Source organism: Chroicocephalus ridibundus, chromosome 7, assembly GCF_963924245.1.
Source record: "Chroicocephalus ridibundus chromosome 7, bChrRid1.1, whole genome shotgun sequence".
NCBI classification, from domain to species: domain Eukaryota; kingdom Metazoa; phylum Chordata; class Aves; order Charadriiformes; family Laridae; genus Chroicocephalus; species Chroicocephalus ridibundus.
This window is the reverse complement of record NC_086290.1, coordinates 26246596-26268647: the sequence shown is the minus strand read 5'-3', so window position 1 is coordinate 26268647 and position 22052 is coordinate 26246596. Positions and strand designations below refer to the sequence as shown.

The window sequence follows — 22052 nt, the reverse complement described above, 5'->3', positions numbered from 1 at the left end:
ATTATATTTTTCACTCAGACGTTATTTACATGTGACTTATGTTGAGTTGCATTTGATCGAAATGGGCATTCTGTATAAAGCAGCATAAAAGCTAAGGTTTGGGGTTTTGGAAAATTTTGACTTACATAAAAAGTGTCCGGCATGTTTAAAGGGGTTTTATTTATCAGAATATATTCAGTGTTTAAAATTGTCTTGTTAAGTGCAGTAACTGATCACAAACTTGGTAGTTCTGTTCAGCAGTTTATTCAGGATTTTAGGACAGGTAGCTCTTGTACTTTAATCATGACTTGTAAGAGGAAAAGACCCTTTAGTACTTTTTCTTATATATTGGAAATCAACTAATTGAGAATGTCAGTTTATTCAGTCTAAAGAAGAGGCTGTTTATAGAAAATACTGATTTAGCACTTAGTAGATTCTGTCGTTACAGATGCTTAACTAATATGAAGGTAAAAATTTGGATTTTGAAAAACAGTCACAAAGGAAAACATCTGAAAAAGAACAGGTTTAGTTAATGGGAAAGTGGAAATATCTGCAACGGTTGGCTGCTTAGTAATCTTAAACTTTATTTAGTACTGTAAAAGTGCTAAGCTATTCCATAGAAAGGTCCAGTAGGTGTATTTATGCAATAGTGCTTCCTTTTCTTTTTTTTTTAATATTCTTTGTAGTACGAATAGAATCCCACCTGCATGTTAAGATACTTCTGCCTGGGGAAGAATGTCTTTCTCTCTAACGTGGGTAGGAGAAACTAAACTGGAAAGCATCACTTTGCATATTTCTGAAAATTATTGGAAATAACATTATAAGGCAGGGGAAAGATAACATTTATCTTTCCAAAGAAGTTTGGAAAACTAACATGGCATGCTTACACAGATGAGCTCTGGATTGTTAACCAGATAAACAGCAGTTTTGGTAGATTTAATTCATCATGTAATATATATACAGGAAATACAGTAGTATAGACCTAGAAGTTCTAAAAGAAAGTAATTTTGCTTGAACTCTTTGTTTATAAAACACATTTAAAATGCAAATGCAAAGCAGTGATGGCAATTTAAACATTATTTTACTGCTTTTGTGAGGAAGTGCTTCATATGCGTAATTTTTCCTTTTCCATTTTTCAATATGAACTAATGAAATTATGATAGGGAGACCAAAACCATCTGCATTCTGCAGGATTCAAGACCTTGCAGCTTTACAAGTGCCCTTAATATAGGGTATTATAATTAAAAGAAAACAAAATCCTACTTTAAAAATATTGTTTGTTGGGATTTTTTTAATTCACCCTAGGATAGAATCTTGTATATTGCTCTAGAGTCTCTTCATGATTTTTTTTTTTAATGCACAAACTTGAAATAAGAGGCAGTTCTACCTTGCCTCACAAGTATGTAGTAGCAATGAACACAAATGCTCATGATTTAAAGTTCCTTGAAGGACCAGAACTATAGTGATAACTCCTGTCCTGAGCCCAGAAAATTAACTAATAATTATGTGCTAATGTGTTTTTATTTGAACTAATAGTTATGGCTAATGTGCTTTGCTGTATGGAATCAGTGTAGAAAGATTACACCTGACTTACCCACTGAAAACTGGTCAAATTCCAGAGATGTGAAACTGCCATAAGATGAGAAGCAACTTGTGTCCTGCAAAGGTGCACATAATTCTCCATGACTCTCTTGTTTCTGGGGAGGAAAAGCAATTCAGCAAAACCCCAGTGTTTTTTCAGCATTTGGGATGACTCAAAGGGCATGTGGGATTGTTATATTATTTCTTTTTTTTTCCTGTAAATGTTGATTATTCATAGAATTGTTAAATAGTGTTTGATAGTTAATCTTTGGTCTTTAATGTGTTCATTAGGTGACTGTGTCAGTCAATGACTGACATTGGGCATACTTCTCTTAATACATCGTCTTATATCCATTGTAAATGCAGTTACCTCTGAAAGATAACAAAATAATTTTTCTCTAGTTTTCAGACAACAGAACTAATTTCAATATTAATGTATTTTTGTACTGAAATGTTATCACTTATCACTTTTCATTTCCTGTCTTCTAGTTGAAGCTTTATATCAAACCACTTACCCAGAATATCTCCAGTACATTTACCTAGTGGCTCCAATATCTCTTATGATGCTAAACCCTCTGGGGTTTATCTTCTGTGAAATCCAGAAGTGGAGGGATAATCGCACTGTGTCACAGAGCAAAATCAAAATAGTGGGCCTAGCACTCCTCCGAGTTTTGCAGAACCCAATTGTATTCATGGTCTTCATAGGAATTGCCTCAAACTTTATTCTCGGCCAGAAAATTCCTGAATACCTTGAAAGCTTCCTTGACGGACTGGGCAGTTCATTTTCTGGCTCCGCACTTTTTTACCTTGGATTAACTATGGTGGGACAAACAAAAAAACTGACAAAGGGTATGTTTGTTGCACTGATCCTTCTCATCACAGCTAAACTGTAAGTTTGATTTATGTACTTTTATAATTTTGTTCTCTAGATGTTTTAAGCTCTGAATATGCTGGTCAGGTGGCTCAAAATCGTTATAGAGATAGTATGTTTCACTTGCAGTATTTTGGGTGAGCGCTTCCCAAACTCTGATAGTGTACAACTGTTAACGCTTAAAAGAAATCTTGCACAAACCTGGTGTCAGGCTCCGCAGAGAAAAATATTCAGGGGTGCTGTGGCTTCTTGGACTGCCCGCAGGCCATCTGTCATGAGTTGGGTGTATGGGGAATTACTCACTTAAATTAAAATTTACTATTTAAATAGTTAGACAAGAGCGAGTTTAAGTATTATTTGATTAGTAGTTGTATTTTCTTTGGATTAAACAATGCATCTCTAAATTAGTTGGGTTTGCTTGCTTTGTCTGTAAACCTATATTGGAAGAGCTTAAAAATGAAGACTCTACACTCTTAAACTGTCTGGTTTTTAAGCATGAATAAATGACAACTTGCATTTAGAACTTATGCCATCATTATATTGCCTTGAATATATCTCAGTTACTGGTGAACTAAATATTTTATTTGCTACAGAGCTACAATTAACATAATAGAATGACTGTTTGATGATTAAGTTTATACTGTAAAATTTGAAGCTACAACTAACTAGCAAACTTAAAGACCTAGTTTGCAAACCAGCTCAATGACAAATTTTGTAAAAACATGAGGAAAAAATGGTTTTTAATGTTACCACTTTGCTTTACTGGTGAGTTTATGTAATTAGCCTGTGTAAGTCTTATACAGCGAGTCTGCGTGAGATCTTGGGTATTGCTGCAGGTAAACAGAATAGCATTGATGCAGGGGGGTTTTGCTGGCCAAAACTTTCAGAATGGAATATTTAATCTTGAGCCTTTGTTATATTTCAGACAGCTTACAGAAAAGTGATCTAAGTTTCAAAGCTGCTGACTGCTTATAACTACTATTACTTTAACAATTGAAAAATGAGGGTTTTTTTTATATTTTACCTTTCTAAATCTGAGGTTTGTACAAAGAAAGTGTCTGTACAATCAGAGAATGTGCTTATATCCCAGAGATTGGTGTATTTTTACCATTATTTTTTTTTGTGTATGGGTCTTTTTTTGTTTAACTTGTGACACACAATTTTTAAGCAGCTGGTAAATGTGATGGTAAAAATAAAGGGAATCATTCAAAGTGATGTCAGTATTTTGCTTTTCATGAATGGTATTCAGTCAAGCCTTAAGTTTTCTTTTTGTTCATTTTCTGAGTAGAGAAGTCTATTGCTATAGCTTGAGTAATGGTTTTTTTATAATTTCTTTTTTCCCCTCTCTTTTCAGACTTATGATGCCATTTCTGTGTAGAGAAATGGTGGAACTCTTGGACAAGAGCGACAGCGTAGTCAACCACACCAGTTTATCAAACTATGCATTTCTTTATGGAGTTTTTCCGGCAGCACCTGGTGTCGCAATATTTGCAAGTCAATTTAATATGGAAGTAGGAATTGTACGTAGTTAGCTTTTTCCAAACATATACTAATTTTGAGCTTAACTTTGATGAAATATTTAAATAAATAGGCTTGATGAATTTGCTTTTCTGTAGTATAGCTTCCTTAGATTTACTTGTACTCCCTATGTCTCAAACATAAATTATATTTCAGATTACTAATTAAGCAAAGTAATCTTTCCTGATGTCTCAAGCGTCTTGATAGTACACATTCATAAATAAGTCCTCATATTTTTCTTATTCGTGACTCTAGTATGAAGAACTAGGATAACTTTAAATATAAAGAACTTGCATCTTTGTTGTAGGTTTGTGTGGTTTTGTTGTTTGGTTAGTTTTGGTGTTTGGTTTTTCTTTTTTTTTTCCAAAGACCTTATCTTTGAGCTACTGTTTTGTAGGAAAAAACAGAAATGATGTTACTGACTTCAGTAAGAACAGTACTAACTTAATACTGAAATCTTACAGAAGAACTTGTGCTTTAACTGATTCTGCCATGTTGCCTTTCAGTTAAATCTTGCCATAGAAATGCATTTTAATTTTTTTCATAGCAGAGGGTATTAATTATCTCTTCAACTTAAGATAAAGATTTTATAACTGTTTCCTTTCTTCCACTTGAAGTGCCATTAAAACTTTCCCGTTGACTTGCATTGTTTTTAATGTTATCTATTTTTGGTTTGTTTGTTTGTTAGTTGGCTTTTTTTAAAAGAGAAAAGGGGGAGGAAAAAGGGCACTAAAAGTAAACCTTACAAGATAGACTTTTGTACCCAAAAAGCTGAGGACATCTCTTTTAAACAGAGATCTGTAGGATGAGTAAAAATTCACACTTCCATCACTGTGCAAATTCTAGAAAGCAGAAGGACAATGAGAAGCCAAAATATACATCACTTAGACATAAATATATATGGCTTCTTCTCACGAATTGGTGGTATTAGGATTTGCATAACTACAAGTTTGCTTATTTATTTGCAGTGTTAATCTTTGCGTCCAAAAGTAAATTGTGACATTGTAAATCCACCCCTAGACTGCAGTCATCAGTATATTTGGCACCATGAAAAAGCTCTGTAAGGATTTGCAGTATGGAACTCTGTATTCCTACTATTTCAGAAGCTTGTTAAAATTTGCAGTTTAACTGTACGTATAAAATGGACACTTTCTGGCTCAAGTTCGAAGTAATTTGTCATAGAAACAACTCGGTGATTTGTTAAAGGTCTATGTATGTTTATGTCAAAGGTGCAATTTGGCCAGCAGTTGTATTCCTTAAAGCAGATTATTTAGCTTGAGATCTGACTAACTCTGTTCTTTTTTCTGTTTGACACTTTCTGCAGATTACCTCAGGCATGGTGATAAGCACTTTTGTGTCTGCACCTATTATGTATGTTTCTGCGTGGCTGTTGACCATTCCATCTATGGACCCCAACCCGCTGGCGTCTGCACTCCAAAATGTTAGCTTTGACATAAGTATTGTCAGCCTCGTTTCTCTGGTAGGTGTTGGTGAAGTAAAATACAAAAGCACGCTGTCATGTCAGGGTAGTGTTAATGCATAAGCAGCAAATTGAGTCGTGATATGATGAGACTCGCATTTCATCATCGTATCCTGTTGCAGAAGGATGAGGAAGAAGTTAAAAATCTTCTTGATTTAGCAATGGGTCAGCCGGAAAGCTGTACTGTAGAGGAAGATGGCTAAGTGAATTAGAGCACAGGTGCAGGGCTTGAGAGTTTGGGGTTTGGCTGCCTATTACATAAAATGTGTGTGTGAATGAGCTCTCAGCTACTTGTCCTTAGTCCTTCTTTGTTTTTTAAAAAATTAACAGGGTGCGGGGGAATAACAGTACTAGCTTACCTCACAAGGAATACTTACCTCAAATTTTGTGAGATGCTTGGATATGAAAATAATGGAGGCTGTGTAAAAAAATTCAGCTCTGGAAACATCAGTGAATATTTATTTAATGAAGTATTAGTGAGTATTACTGAAAATGTTTAACTTGGAAATTTTAATTTAGCTGTATCAAATTCCTTTCCTAGAAATTCTGCGTGCGCAGTTCTTAAAAAGGGGGTTGATATCCCAGAAGTCCAATGTGAATTGTGTTTTGTCTTTATAGGAATTACAGATATTTTGTTTATTTTGTTTGTTTGTTTGTTTTTTAAAATAAAACCACCCATGTTGGAGGAAGTTGGAGTTTTCTTAAGTTGGTGTCTCACTGAAGTCCTGTTGTCTTGAAACTGCTTCAAGTGAAGCCACAAGTGAACGCTACCACTTGCTGTCACAAATAGTCTCGGGAGATTCAGTGAAGATAGTGGAAGTGGAAGCTTTTAAATGCTAAATTGCCAGGCTATTCTGTAGTCATTTATGTTCTGAGGAACAACCAGGTTTCTGTGCACTAGATGCTAGCCTTTGGTACTCCGTGGAAATATTTCACCATCAAGAAAACACAAAGATGCATTGCTTTTTCTGGACATATTTTCTGAGGCGTAGGGATTGGCATGAGATCATGCACAGCTGACTACTGTAGTCATGTTGCTAAGAAACTTGTGAAGAAGATTTGTTGTATATTTAATTTCACCATAGTCTGCCAGAATACTCATCTTGTTCTTCTGGGTTTTGTCTTAAATTCAATGTTATCTTGTGTGTTCTAGATCTGGTCTCTTACTGTTGTTCTTCTGAGTAAGAAGTACAAACAGCTCCCTCATATGATTACAACAAATCTACTTGTTGCTCAGGTCAGTAGTAAGGTGAACGGTCTTGGAGAGGGGTGGGGTGGGGTTAGGTCTTATTTTTAACATTTTTACAAGTTTGGTTTACATAGTTGTATCTTTGTAGTCATCTAAGAAGGGCAAGGGAATCTAATGTGTGACATGTCTAAATAATTTCTGTGCCTTAAAATATACCCTTGAAGGAAATGAGAGTTGATGCTGGTGGCACAGTTCTCAAGCAGAACTATAAGCCATCAGAGCGTAAAGTGGCTTCTGAAATACATTTTTAGCACTATCAGTTACTGCCTTATAGCGTTGAGTGCTGTTCCATGTCAATTTATGCCAGGATCCGCAGCAGTGTGTGTTTTGACGCTGGTGACCGGATTCAGGGAGCTAAATAGGAAACTAATGCTTGTTCAGCTCCCTGGAGTGGCTCGCTGAGGGATCGGCCAGGTGCCAGCACTGATGTAAGGGAGGGGTGTGGGAATGCATGGCTAGTGGCTAGGGAAGGGCAAAGCCAAATAACTCTGGATTAATATTAATTGTTTAAACTAAGAGAAAACTGGAGAACATGTTCCTTTTTCCCTTGAAGTCAACTGCACAACTGCTGTTAAATTCAGTGAGAGCGGCGTATGCTTGTAATACATCTGTGCAGTAGTGCTCTCTGAAGTGTTTTCTACCTTTCTTTTTTTGGGGGTGAGAGGGAAGGGAGAGAGTAAACTCTCTGAGGAGAGTTTCATGGAGTCACATTTTAAAAAAGTCACCTATAAGAGTTTCAGATGCTTCTTGTCTGTAACAGCAAAGTTAGCTTTCATTTAAAAAAAAAAAAATGAGCTTTTGTATTACTGTTTCCATAATATCTCAGCCTATTTTTTCAGATTCCGTCAATACTAAAACTGTCATATATGAGGTATCTCTGGGTGAAAATTTGTATAATTCTTGACTGAACAAACATCTGTTGACCTCCAGATCATTTTAGATTAATAGTTTGTACTTAGCAAAAGCTTTACGTTTTACTTATAATAAGATATATAAAGATGGAGATTATATATTTTTTCCTGACTTGTCTTACTCCCAGTTTATCTGAGCTATATATTTGCTGTCAAAAAAAAAAACCCCTGAAAACGGGATACCCTAGTCAGTGACATCACTGTAATAATGAGTTTACTGCTGTGCTGCTTTACTGCTACGAGAACTATCCAATTCATAAAATCATACCCCAGTGAATCTGGGGCTGGAGTTTCGAAGCTTATTGTAGCAATATTTTTCTTGTCGTCCTACTGTTGCAGTTTAAATTATGGCATCTTACCTTTCTTTCCAGTTTATTGCTTGCATTGGAATGGTGGCATGGAATTTCATTGTTAAGGAGAAGGACATCACCATGCAGATCCTAGTGTTTATATTCCTCTACAGCTCACTTTACAGCACCTACCTGTGGACAGGTATGATTTTTCTAGGCAGAACCTAGGTACCGTAATAAAAGATTGATGTACTGAAATAATTTTATTATATTCTTCACAGTAATTATTCCTTTTGCTTGTACGTGATCCTACAGATATGCATACTTGTAAGCTGGCAGATTTTGTCTTTGCTAGATACAGCAGCCTTGCCAGCTTGTAACCAAAGACAAGAACGTGCTCTCAAGGCAGAAGCGATTACAAATAGAGTAAATGCGGTGGGTTACCATTCAGCTAGTCCAAAGCTTATTGACAGTTTTAAATTATTGTAGAATTTAGGATCTTAAATTATTCAGCATTAAGAAGATTTAAAAACCTTTTGCCATAGAAAAGTAGGAAATGCAGAATGAAGGGAAGTACCAAAGTGGCTTTAACATTTCTTTCCCCTGGCAATTGTAATTTCTAAAAGCAATGTGTGTGTTCTGCAGGCGTAGGTGATCAATGCCGGCATTACTCAAAGTAGGCAGAGTTGGGAGAATCTTACATGTATGATAAAAAAGAGACTTTGGGTATTCGGGAAACCTTATATACCAGTCTTGAGTCCAGAAGTTTAAGATTTTAATTCCTGTGATGTTTTTGTGGAGTAAGTTGTGTTTAGCTGAAATGGGCAGCTCATGATTAGTGTAGCCTGAAGTAAATACAAGCTTTGCTTCAGCATGGGAAATGTTGCTGAGCTTCTGCGTTGTGAATAGAATAGGCATTCCCAGAGCATACTCCTATATATAGTTATATATAAAAATATGTGAAACTTTTTTTGTGAAACTTACGTTGACTTTATAAAGGACTAGTCGGTTTTTAAAGAAAGGTCATAACAGAATACAGCATTATTTGTTGGTTATTTAAGATTGTCAGTCTAGATCAACTGCTGTTCATACCTTAACAAATAGTTACTTGTGTCTTAAATGTTCTTATGATATCTTTTAAACACCTGTGAACCTTCGTAAGCATTTGTAAGTGTATATTTAATATAAACTGTGCTGGAATTTCTTCAATGCTTCATTATTAATAATATTATTTTTTTAAGATAATAGGTGTTTCTATTTTACTTTCTAACAATACAACTAGGAAAAGAATTTTGGACTATTTGAAGGTCTGAGAAGAATATCTTAGTTATTGGGCAATGTCACATCATAGAACATTTAGATTCTGTAATTATCAGTTCCCATTTAAATAATAAACAAGGCGTTTCTTTTGGGTTTTTTGTAGGTTTTCTGTCTTTCTCTTTATTTCTCTTAAGGAAGAGAGAAACAGTAAAGATTCCGATTGGGTTTATTATCATAGCTGGATGGGGGTAAGTTAATTCAGGTTTTTCTCTCTAGAATTAGTAGGAGCATGCTAAACATGTTACTTTATTCATATTTTGCTCTTTCAGGGTCCCGACGCTTCTGGTGGGAATCTTACTGATTGTTGGTGAACATAACACCGCTAGTATTGACTCTGCCTTTTTCTATGGAAAATACCAGGTATGAACATGTTCAGTCCTCACCACTTCAGACTTCTGCCATGTCCAATACGTTATCGAGAAATTGTGTTTCTCTTTTTGCTTCTTATGTAAGTAGCTCTCAGTCAAAGTATAGGCTACCATAATAACAGTATCATTATAGAATGCTTACAGATTGATAGAAAAACGTATTTCTGTAATGAACCATTGGGAAAACTTGTTTGAACAAGGACCTTCACATTTAGGCAACTATGACTAAGAAAAAGAGGGAGTAGGCTTCCCAAAGAAAAGGCTTAGGAGTGGTAATGAGTTGCAGAGCCCTTTTCCTGGTGACTAATTTGTAGTCTCACTTGATAATTATCTCAAATTGTTACTATCCAGTAGCTAATTAATGGCTTTTGGCCTGTAATAGATAGGATCTACATAACCTGTGTAGCAGTAACTGCTTGCACTATGGGAGACTTCTCTGCACAACCATGGATTGAAAGTCCCTGAGCCTGAACTACTGTTTTTACCAATAAATAGTTCCTCATGAGAGGATGTAAAGTGCGCTAGCATAGGTATTTGTCATGTTTGCCCTCTCTCTTTCTTATGGATAGAGAAGATATGAGTCTCTCAGGATTATTCATGTGGCACTTTCACAAGTATTAAATAGCCTCAGAGTGGACGCTGGGTATTGGTAGCAGGTGATTAAAAGGAAAGGTTAATTAATAGGATGCTCCTCATTAGCAAAAGCATGGAAATTAGAGCTGTGGCAGAGGGTGACAAGAGCGCATTCCTCTTTGGAATTAAAAGGTACCTGAACAGAACTTAAACTGGAATACTAATGATCCTGAGGGGAAGGATAATGATGATGATGAGAGGATGGGTTTGGATTGCATGGGAAATAGGGGTCCCCACTTAAAAAAAAAAAAAAAAAAAAGTTAATCTCACGTACTTATTGCTCTTTCGGTGCCACAGGATGCAAGAGGAGTAAATGTAGAAAACTGTCTTATTCAAATGCGTTTCTTAGTGTATTTAGGAAAGTACAGAAGTTAGAAAGATGGATATATGCAACTGTTTTCCTTTATTTTGTATTTAAGTGTATTTTCTTTGCTCTCTTAACAGATAATTACCACAGCAGTCATCCTGTTCATCAGTATATTGATGTCAGGTATTTCACTTATGTGCATGAACAGAAATAGACAAGAGTCAAGCTATGAGGTATTGAACCCATATTCACCGCGAAGCCAAGTGGAGGAGGTTGAAGTGGAAGGGAGAGAGGGGAGTCGAGTTGCAGCAACTGTGCCTCAGTCTTCTCCAGGATCTTCTGCACAGCCTTCTCCAGGATCTTCCGAAGCACAGCCATCTGCAGAAAGAGGTAGAGAAAGTTGATTGCTAAAAGAATAAATGACTCGGGATACAATAAAATAATGTTCCAAATTTAATTTTGACCTGGGAAAGACAGTTGTTTACACCTTTAAGTGTTACACTAGGGCAGAAGAAAATCTAGATATAACTGCCTAAGGATTTGTGTTTATGTTTCTAAGGAAAGTTTGATGGTTATCACTGTAAAGGTGGGGGAAGTGGACAGGGAAAAAAGCATGTGTATGGTTTTTATGTAAGTAGTGGTATCTTGATAAGGACTTGATAAATGCAGTCCACTACGCGTCTCTAGATTGTTTACCCACTAAACGGTCTCTCTGAGAATGAGTTATATGCCAGCAGTGTTGCTACTCAATGTGTTTCTGATCCTCCTTGTTTGTACATAGCTTTTTCCTGTATGTTTTCCCTCTAGCTAAAAGTATTTGTGTTGCTTCCATGGTGGTAGTGCTATGTTTAATATTTCTATATACTAGTAGTGTAACCCATTTACCCTCTCAGCAAATTGGAAAAATTAAGTCTGCTTTCTCCTTTTGGGTTATTTTTGAACACAGTAGTTAAAGCTGTATAGAATATGTTGTTATACTTGGAAACTAAGTTATGGCAGTTAAGAAAGATAACTATCCTGTTACTTTATACTTCTAATAGGTTGCTGTTCTTGTCAAACAACAAATGGTGAATTATCCTGTACTAGAGAGAGCAAAGCAGTGTCAAATGCTGTTGAAAGCAAGGTTCCTCCAATTGAGACAGGTAAAGCAGTAGTGTCTCCTCGTTTTAACACTACAAACTCTTCCACGATGCTTATACATGCTTTTCTCACAAAGAAACTGTTTGGGCTGTTGTTCTCTCAACTCTACTGGGATAACTTACATTTCATATTCAATTAAAGTATTAGGCAATATGTTAGGTGTTTGTTCTCTTCTGCCTGATAGTTATTAGTAATCTTTCAGTGCTCAAGATGGACAGTTGTTTTGAGTTGTATTTTTACCACTAAGCTACTTTAACACATCTTTCTGAGCATTCAGACTTTACCTCTCCATCGTTGCCTTGTTTGGACGCTGTGAAGCTGAATGCATAACCCTCCTTTGCCTCAAGTTTTCAACTTAAACACACTTTTTTACATTCTCATGGTCACGTCTTGTGTCTTCTAAAAAGGCCTTTGAAGCCTTGTAATGATGTACAAGTTTTGGATAAGAAACCTGAATGAGATCTAGAAGAGCAAGCACTCACTGCAGATTAGATCAGATGTCCCTGCTGCTGTACTATTTGTGTCTAGGGGGAGAGAGACAGAGAAAAATCAGCTGAGGGGACCTTAGAAATCAATGAAATAGGAAAAAAATGGATCAAAGTGACTGTTAAGCACCTGATGGAAAACTGCATGCTCAGCCCAATCTCATCGTACATCGCTTTCAATAATCAAAGCTAGCTGCAGTCCAGCCTTTCTCTTTTTCCTATTTTCTTTTTCTTGGGTTTTTTTTTTTTCATCCTTAGCAAGGAAGTTCATATCCTTATGCTTTGTTTGGATGCAACATAACTTCCAACAAATCTAAATATTTCACGCTGAAACATACTTAGTTACGTCTCCTCTCACAAAATGCTACCTTTCTACCTATTGCCAACTATTTTATCTATTAAGTAATTCAGACAAGCATCATAAGAATGTTTTCCAATGATAGAGGAAGGCCGCTTAAATTTTTCTATCCTAAAAGATAAGGTAGAAAATGTCTTGCGATTGAGTGGAAATTTTTTCAACCTACTGAGTTAACACTTCAAAACTATAAATCAGTAAAAGCAAATTGTAATGGATACACTTGTGTAACTGGCTGCAGAAATTACTAATCCTTCTGCTATTCCATTGAACTGCTATGACAGGTATCTAGTGCAAATCCTTAGGTATGTCCTTGACGGGAAGTTTTTCACTGCCATCTAGAGGAAGATACTCAGAATTCCTCGGGACTCTGTAGCTGGAAGACAGACATCCATTCTCTGTATGTTTGGCTCTTTTGATAGAGTTGTGACAGTGTTCTGATATACAGTGTTAAAAATACAGTCACAGAACTGAAATAAATATGGTTGGTTGATCTGGAGCTCAACAATGCTGAGATACGGAGTGAAAACATTAAAGCTGACAGTATATTTGAAATGCTTATTCCATAAATTAGTTCTAAGTTTAAAAACTGTTCTGAGAAATGGCTATTTTCTTCATTATTTCTAGTGGTGTTTTCTAAATGTTAACCACAACTTAAGTTTGCGTTAAACCTTTTGAAGAAGAGTTCTGTTGCAAAACGTTTCTTTATTTTAGGAGCACACGTAAACTCTTGTTTCATTTGAGAACAGATAGCTGAACAGGTTATTGTCAAAGCCAACATCACATTTTGTGTGTGTGACTTCAGTACAGATACTTACAAGGTAATTTAACTGAGCAAGTTACACTAACAAGTTTGCTCATGGAATTCATAAGTTAGAAGCCTAATGAAACGTTCTGGTGTGTTTTTCAGCGGATCAGTGTGTGAGTCATTGCAGTGCTCAAACCTGCGTGTTGGCTCAGGAAGAGCAGCTTCTACAGACCGGAGACAAACAGCTGGCCAGACACGTGCTGCTCTGCTTACTTCTTATTGTTGGCCTGTTTGCTGTAAATATCTTTTTTTTTATCCTCATGCTGTTTAACTCATTGAGGTGGGATGATTTTTAGGAAAGCTGTGTAGGCAGTCCAGTAAAAATCTTCCAATTATTCATGTAACAATTCATTAATTGGAGGCTTTATTTTGGCCCCTTATTGGAAGAGGGATATCATAAAATTTAATTTTTCTGTGCCACGTCATAAATTAAAGGCAAGTTAAGATTGATGATGTTAATGAGCAAGCCACACTGGAGAACCCTAAAGGGAAAGAAAAAAAAAAGAATTGTATCATTTGGTAAATAATTCATCACTATTGCCCCTCTTCCCATTTTCCTCAAGAGCTAGTCTTCTTCCCTAGACAATAATTAAATAGGGAATTCAATTAAAAATATAGAAATATAAACTGAATTAAAATATAAACTGAATTCTACTTCTGAAGGAGACTGTACAAAAATTGTTCCATCTGATCGTGCTTATATTTGGAACTTGGATTTCTCTGAGGTGCTTTAGTAACGGAGAACAATGTAAGAGGCTATTTGAAATGGGAAAATGCAATTTAGTTGCTTTTAGTGGTGGTTTGGACACAAGAAAGGTAGGCTGGTGTTGCCAAGCTTGGTTACTGACTAGATCCCAGCTGCAAAGGTGGCTGCTCCTGTGTAAAAGTGTGAAATACCAGAATGTAATGCGTTAGGGATATAATTTAAATTTTTAAATATGACAAAGATGAGAAACAATTCTCTCTGAATGTAATGCTCAAAGTTGAGCTTCTTGTGGATGACAATTAGGGGGCAAGTATTTTTATTTGAAATGGAAAATATTATGGCACGAACGTGTAGTACTGAAAAGCAGGACAGCGTGGCACAAGTACGTAGTGTAATAGCTACTGCTGTTGCCTTTCAGGTTCTGTTAAATTACAAAATGGAAGTTTTCCCTCTCTCAAATTTCCCGTGTCAAATATTCCATGCTAATAACTTTTTTTTATGTCCTCTGTATTTAAGAGGTGTCACAAATGTTAGCCCCTATTTCAGTTGTGTCTGAATGATTGCGTAGATACTATGAAATGAGACCAGTTACATTAACGAATGAGCCTTCACACACAAAGAGGTTAACTTTGGGGTTTTTTTTCACCTCTGTTAGGCATCTAAAATAGCTGAAGTGGTACGTGCTTCAGCTTTGCACAATCTTAACTATGCAGAAAATATGTGGAAAGCACTGGTCTCAGCTAAACAGGCCTGAAGGCAAATACTGCAAATCTCTCTGGGCTAATATTGTCTGTGTTAGGTTGAAGACCTAAGTATGCTTAAGGCGAGTTCCTTAGGTAAACATGTAAAGGGGCAGGATCTCTACGCTGGTATGTTTTGCATTGTTTTTAAAAAAAAAAAACCAAACAAGCTCTCTCCCCCCGCCCCCCCCCCGCCCCCCCCAGCTATTAAGCCTAACGGAAATGATGTTTTAAGGTGTTTATTCCTTCTTATTTGCCTTTATCTGAATCATTTGTTAAATATAGATGGTGAAAATTGTGCCAGAATCTATTAGCATGCAAAGAATGAAAATGTTTTTGATTTTTAACAGTCAGGTTAGGTTTGTGGGATTTGTTTTGTGTTTGTTTTTTTTTCTTAACAGAATCTTTCCAGTTGTTTGTGGTGGCTGTTCAACCAAGAGCCTGGAAGACTATATGTGGAACTGCAGTTTTTCTGTGCTGTGTTTAATTTTGGTCAGGTACTTATCAATGTTTGTTCTGAACATGACTTTGTTAGCGGGTGTTGCAGCAGATGCTGTTACAAGCACTCTAAGCTGAAGTCCTCAAACAATGCTGAAGTCGCCAGCTCCTTATGTTGTTTGGCCTTTTTTTTTCCTCAAGCTTATTCTTTTGCTTTGATAGCTTTCTTACCATAATGCGTGTCTCTTATGTGCATGAACACTTTCAAAGCTACAAATGACAACTAAATGCCAGATGCCTATGGAAATTGAGTAGGATTTTAGCCTTATTTGTAGCAGAAAGCTTCACTAATGTCGATTCTGTGGAGTTACACCAGTATAACTAAATAGGTGTAAGATGGCTACATGGATGCTTCCGCTATAAGGCTTTAACTTGTTCTCTCTCCAGTTTCAGTAACAGCACCGTTAACTAATAGCTGACAGTTAGATGTGTAATTCTTCCAGCTGCACATCGCCCATTTCAGTGCAAACTGACACAAGGCGGCTTTGTGATCTATGGAGCTGAAAGCAAGGCAGTGTTCATGAACACAGAGGAATGTTGTACGGGTCCATGGACAGGTGTGCCTACAAGATGCACTGCAGTATCACGTAACGATAGTAGTTTTGATACAAAAGTGGCACGGTAAAATGAATTAACTAGGGAGCATTCTAGCATTCAAGTTACAGTAAGTCAGCTCTTTTCTTGCCATTGACAAAGACAGATTTAAATAACTGGCTATGTAAGGATAGTCAGTTATCCTTAAGTGTCAGGTGGCATGTCCCGGCATTAAGTTTACCAAACTGTTTCTTGAAGAGTTTCTTTGATGGACTGTTATGTATTAATCTGTCTTTTTAAGGCCCAAATGAAAAAGCAAAGCAGAAACAAAATGCATTTTGAATGATATCTAGAGAAGAGGGATACTTTTCACATGTGTTTTGGCAATAAGTTTTTAACATTTTATTTCTGTCCTTTAGAAACCAAAGGTTTTGCTTAATGTTGCTTTTTCTGTATTTTTACCTCCAGGGCTTCATTTGCTTTGGTATTTTTGGCTTAGATAAGCATTTAATCATTCTACCATTCAAGCGAAGGTAAATAGAATCTTTACACTTACACCTATAAACTTAATTATTAACAATAATAATTTTAAAAGGGTATTGAGTGTTCAGTGCCATTGCATTCCACTTCCTATTTGTTTGATCTTCCAAATTTTCTCCTGTGGTTGTGGAGAGCTAATTGCATTAACTATGCATGAGTTTTTACTGCTGTCCTAAAACATTCCCAATGACAAAAATCCCACAGACTCCCTACAGACAAAATCTTTGGCAAATGATGGTGAAGTATGTGATTGGATTGGTGAGGTGACGGATCTTCAAAAATAGTTTCAGCTGATAAATTAAAATTTAGATGTGAATACTGAACCGAATTCTTTCATCACTGTTTTGAAGTCCTGTATTCATAACCCCACGCAAGTACTTTGTGTGGATGGACACTTTCACTGTGGAGGCCTAAGTTGTACAAAGCCATCTTTAACTTAGAGCTAGCTGGCTGCGATGGGAATCCAGCAGCTAAAGCTAACTCCCAACTGCTGTCCGTCTTTCCTTCTGCCTGAGCCTAGAATAAAACCTCTCAGTGTTCAAAGGTCATACAAGTATATTAGGAATATTATATATAAAGTATTGGGCACAAAACCAGTAAAACAGTTGTGATAAGCTTCCTATGAGTTCCATTCTATTATTTGCAGTTTCCTTAAAAATGCCTCTGTTTGATTTGCTGTTTTTCTTTTTCTTTTTTTTAAGACTTGAATTTCTCTGGGGAGGAAGAGAAGCAGCAGGGCATACGGATCCTTCTGTACCTGAGGAAATCAGGATGACCTGTCAACAGTTTGTTCGTTATCATAGAGATCACTGCGTCAAAAGTATTGTCAGAGGCAGAAGGTAAGGTTCCTCCCTGCACATATAACCTGTTCCAAAGGTCATAGCTCACCTTTTGGAAATAATGAAATGCAGTTTAATCTGTCCGTGGGCGATTCCTGTTGTGGCATTCAAACCTCAAGGTGAGGATTAAGAATTTAGCAGTAACAGAGAAATGTTTCTAGTCTCATGCTGAAACACTGAGGTGCAAGTTATCACATTATCCAATCTAGGTTTTATATAAATGATAGCAAGTTTTGTATCATTAAGGCATTGCCCCAGTTTTTTGCATTTACCTGGAGTTTGGGAGAGAAGATCTCTCTGAAGAAATGTCTATGATAATGCCTGTAATAGAGTGCGTGTGTCTGAGTTCAGTCAAACTTGAGACGCTTCATTTGCTTTGCTTGGAGATTAAGATGTCAGTACTTACGTGACTGAATGTTTACTAATAAATAGCTTTTACAGGAGGCAAAACTGTTGGAAGCGATGCCAGTGTGTGCTCAGAGGCCACTCAATATGTGAGATTATAGTGGTTTTAGGATCTTTACACCTTTTGAGCTCATACGATTTCTCTTGCTCATTCCTCTCATGAGGCCTAAACCTCAATTTATGAGGTCAGCAAAGCTTTCAGAGGCAAATTATGATACCCAAATCAAGGATTATGTATTCAGATATGCGTAGGTGGATAAGAAGAGAACGCAGACAGAAGCAGCAGGAACAAGAAAAAGGTTTTGCCTTTATTTAAAAATTTACTGTATGAAATGGAGTCATGAAGAATTGTTCGAACCGGACACTTACACTTTTCTTGTCATATGAGCTTTTACGTAGGACTAATTTGGGGTGGTCTTTTAATGGTTGGGTAGTCTGAAGCCACATTCCAGAACTGTATTTGACAGCTTCATGATTTCATACAGTCTCCTCAGAAGTCAGTCATGTTCCATAAGAAATAAAGTTACCCATTTAGGAAAACCGAACTATGAACTATGTCAGTTCAGCAAGTCAGACTTGCTTTTTTTCATGCCAGATGGTAAAGGATGTATCAGAAAATGTTTGTTTTGAAATAGGACAGGTTTTACTGTTGTGTTTCCTGTGACTCTGCTGCTATTGTGGTTACTTGGGCCCTTTGGTTGGGTTTTGTGGTTTTTATTAATCATATATCCACCTGAGAATACATCAAAATCTGACATTTGTTGCTTCATTGTTTTAATACTGTGTTCATGCGGAACTAGTTTCATGTCTCTCTTTTAATCCTTGTGAGTTAAAAGAAAGCATTTATCTTCTCATTTTAAATATTCATCTAACTTGATGCTCTCCTCTTTGGTTTAATCACACTGTATCTGAGCCCTTGTAATCGTGGATTTTTACTTATTTTAATTTTTGCTTCCCTGCTAATATATGTTAACACTGCTCTGTGTTACTGCTGCTTTTAACTTAAAAAAAAAAAAATTGAGAAGTTTGGTTTTTGCTATCTCTGTGTAGCTGTTAATCATCTTCAGAAACTCTGCACTTGGGTTCCATAGAGCAGATTTTAGATAACCAGAAACATTTATTGCTGCAGGTAAATTTCTGAATGGTATTTTTTACTGCAGCTATAGAGATGTTAGTGGCATAGCCTCATAAATATGTAAAAGAAAATTAGGTTAGTCTTGTTGTAAACATTTTGTTTATTCTTAGTACTGCCTGCATAGTAAATATTTAACCGGATATGCAAGTTAAATGGTTTTTGTTTAGAGTATATGTAAGCGGTTAGTGTCTGTTTAAAGCTGTAGAGAAATTATAAAATGGAATTAAAGTGCAGATCGAGTCCCTGTTGCTGTGGGCGCTCTGCACTCAAATCAGATATTTTGTTGCAGAAATGATCATGCTAATGAACACATGGGAAGTAAGTATCCGAGAAATAGAATTACATTGTGTGTGTTTTTAGGAAATTTGCTACTTTTGTTCACAGAAGCTTATTTGCCCAAGCCTAAAATAACTTTGTACGTACATTTTGCTTCTCATTGAAGTGTCTGTAGGAAGAGGTAGTGTACATTGGCATGTCCCTAATATACAAAACTTGCAAATTCTCTTCTAACATGCTCTTAACTATCATGATGTCTTTCCTTGTTTCCTGCTATTTTTCCTTGCCTTTCCCCATCGTGCAGTGGTGGTACCAGATTTACAGAACATGTGGGTGAATCATTCCTTTGACATACAGGTGTGGTGCGAAGATCTCCACTGGCATCTTCTTTGGCTGTGACCTGGTGAACTGGCTCATGCAAGTTGGCCTTGCCTCTGACCGTGGGGAAGCCGTGATGTATGGAGACAGACTGATGAAAGGAGGCGTCGTCCAGCATATTACAAATGAATTTGAATTTCGGGATGAATATCTGTATTACCGCTTTATTCCTAAGAGATCAGTTGCAGTTGAGAGCCATTGACCTGAGCATACAGGCAGAGGACAGGCGGTTAGTGGTGAATGTGACCACCTCCTCTGCCTTCACCACTGAAATTGGAAGTATTTCTTTCTCAGGGCTGTCAGATAATTGCATTATTCTTTCTTGTAAAGTTAAGAGATGTGGTTCTACTTGTGTCTATTCTGAAGGAAATAGTAGCAAGTGATGTTTAGTGAGTGTTCCAACAAGAATGCAACTAGAACAAAACAAGATGCTCTGGATTTAGAGCATTTTTCTCCATTTTGAAGAAAACAAATAGTAAAATGATGTGTGTCACTGTCATATTGTAGAGGCGTTATAACAGCAGCTTTACTGACTGGTGCCACAATGGAGAAAAAAAAAAAAACAAACATGAATGAGCGGTATTTTCCACATTGCTGTATGTTTTCCATACTTTAGTGTGATGAAATATTGATTCCTGTTTGCAGTCAGGCTTCCCCCTGACTTCATAGAGGTACGATTTCTTCTATCATATCCCAGTTTTTACTACTCTACTCTTGTCTTTTTCTAGCTGTTTACACCTCAGATGAGGTGGTTTGTTTCTCCCTTAAAGAATTGTTGTGAAAACGATTCCGAAGTCAGAGGATTAAAGCTGAGGAAATATTGTGTGGAATAAATAATGGCTTTGTACAAGCTTACCAAATCTTTAAAACATAGAAAAATACCCACCGCTCCCCCAGATTAGGAAATGATATAATGGAATTTCATGCACACAATTGGTTCTGAAGTTTTGCCTTATGGTGGTAGTAACAGCTTTGTCAAGAGTAGATTTTTACTTTCTAAAATTAGCCTTTCCAGTTTAATTCAGAAGTGCCAGCCTCAAATAAAGATGCTACGGAAGCCTTGGATACCCGTGCAAGTCAAGATGAAAAATTTTATCAACTCATAAAACCTTTTAAATGTAATAGTGACTTTTAAATCTATTATTTAAAGAATACTAACTGAACATCAAAGTTATGGTTTAGAGTAGCTAAAGATCCTAAAATTTTAGTATTGGTTGTGTAACGCAGGTTTCTAATGAGCCTCAGGTATCTTCCTACAATGTTTAAACTACGATGTAGTTACTGTAGTGTCATTCGGATTCCTGTGCACTGAAGGCAGAATCTTAGAATCTGTGTGTCTTCTGCAGTATGTTGAAAAGGTTAAAGACAAACCGTAGTATCTGATAGCCGTTATGCTGCCCTTTTAAAACTGCAAGAACAGCATTTATATGTCTATATCAAAATTTTATATAGTGAGGGAAAAGAACCCGGGTATTAAAAAAAAAAAATAATTATTTGCTCAAGCATATGAATGTCATCCTTTTTTTAAAAAAAAGTCTTTTTTTTTTTTTAGTACATGGATTTTTTTATCATAACTACTTAGGCATTTACTTTGTATTAAGAATTAAAAGTGCTTTTAGCAGCATAAACCACGGTTCAAGAAACAGTTGTTTTCTGGTAGCTATAACTCCATGCAAGACTTACATTGGAAAAATAATTCCTTTTACTGTCAGTCTTATTGCACGTCTGCAGTGTGCACAGAAACATAACTGCATCCTCTGCATATGTATGCTATACAAATGGACACATTTTAATGTTTTCCAGCAACAAAATAATTGACGTTTGTATCAGGCTGTGGCCACAAAGGAAAACAATAGGCTATTTCCATTACAACTGCTGAAGATGGCTACATCAAATATTTTGGAATAATTAGATATATGTGACTTAAGAGCAGAAGCCATGAGCTTCTAAATGTTGTAACTTGTCAATAAATCTGTTACTTGATTTCAGAGTTCTGAGCTTTGATGTGATGTGAGGTGTGGGAGGGTTATGTGTGCATGTCAAGATTTACAACAAATGTGGGGTTTTTTTAGATTTGTTAAAGTGTCGTTTGGGTTTCAAATTTGGTATTTCTGAAATCCACTTGTGATGCTTTTTAAGTAGGCAGAGGACTTGCTAATGGGTGTTCACACAAAGATACCTGTTTTTGTCTAACAGCCTAAACAGATCTTTAGGAACATTTCAATTATCATCTGCTTAACAAATGCAATTTTATTTTATTTTTCGGAAAATTCTTCAAATGTTCAAGAAATTGATCTTAGGTCAGTTTTACGGTTCTATGCACAGTCATTGTTCTTGCACTCCTTTCATCATGAAGTCCTGCCCTTGCCTCCCTTTTTATAACGGCTCTGCTGTTCCCTAGATTTAAACATAACATACCTGTTTTAAGTAAGAAATTGCTCAAAATTTCTGCTTAGAGAAGGCTCCCTGCTACAAATCTAATGAAGAGAACACCTTTAACAACTGACACCAAATTCTGTTAGGTGAACTGTTACAACATTGCGACTGCTGATATCATACCCGTTAGTCTGATGAGAGTCTACAATGGCTATTAAATAGACTAAAGAAATTAGGAATGAAATACAGGATATGATAATCTATTTCTAAATCACTGGGTACTTCTGGAAGCTAAGAATAGACCTTGAATACCTTTAGAAAGGTAAGTAA

The 22052-nt window shown here is 36.4% G+C and overlaps 1 protein-coding gene across 5 annotated transcripts in view; it reads left to right on the top strand.

The window, feature by feature from the left end:
• Positions 1 to 21336, top strand: part of GPR155 (G protein-coupled receptor 155) — a 31629-nt gene extending 10293 nt beyond the window's left edge. For 2 of the 5 annotated variants that reach the window (XM_063342149.1, XM_063342148.1), the window contains exons 3-16: positions 2050 to 2449; positions 3786 to 3951; positions 5274 to 5429; positions 6583 to 6666; positions 7961 to 8081; positions 9303 to 9387; positions 9469 to 9559; positions 10645 to 10897; positions 11548 to 11649; positions 13398 to 13531; positions 15143 to 15238; positions 16242 to 16306; positions 17015 to 17152; positions 19326 to 21336. In XM_063342149.1, the coding sequence (XP_063198219.1) occupies positions 2050 to 2449; positions 3786 to 3951; positions 5274 to 5429; positions 6583 to 6666; positions 7961 to 8081; positions 9303 to 9387; positions 9469 to 9559; positions 10645 to 10897; positions 11548 to 11649; positions 13398 to 13531; positions 15143 to 15238; positions 16242 to 16306; positions 17015 to 17152; positions 19326 to 19548 (2114 nt within the window). In that variant the 3' untranslated portion in view covers positions 19549 to 21336. Of the gene's footprint in view, positions 1 to 2049; positions 2450 to 3785; positions 3952 to 5273; positions 5430 to 6582; positions 6667 to 7960; positions 8082 to 9302; positions 9388 to 9468; positions 9560 to 10644; positions 10898 to 11547; positions 11650 to 13397; positions 13532 to 15142; positions 15239 to 16241; positions 16307 to 17014; positions 17153 to 19272 lie in introns of those variants that run through there. The other 3 variants (XM_063342151.1, XM_063342150.1, XM_063342152.1) reach the window with 3 other exon arrangements.
• The last annotated feature ends 716 nt before the right edge of the window (positions 21337 to 22052 follow it).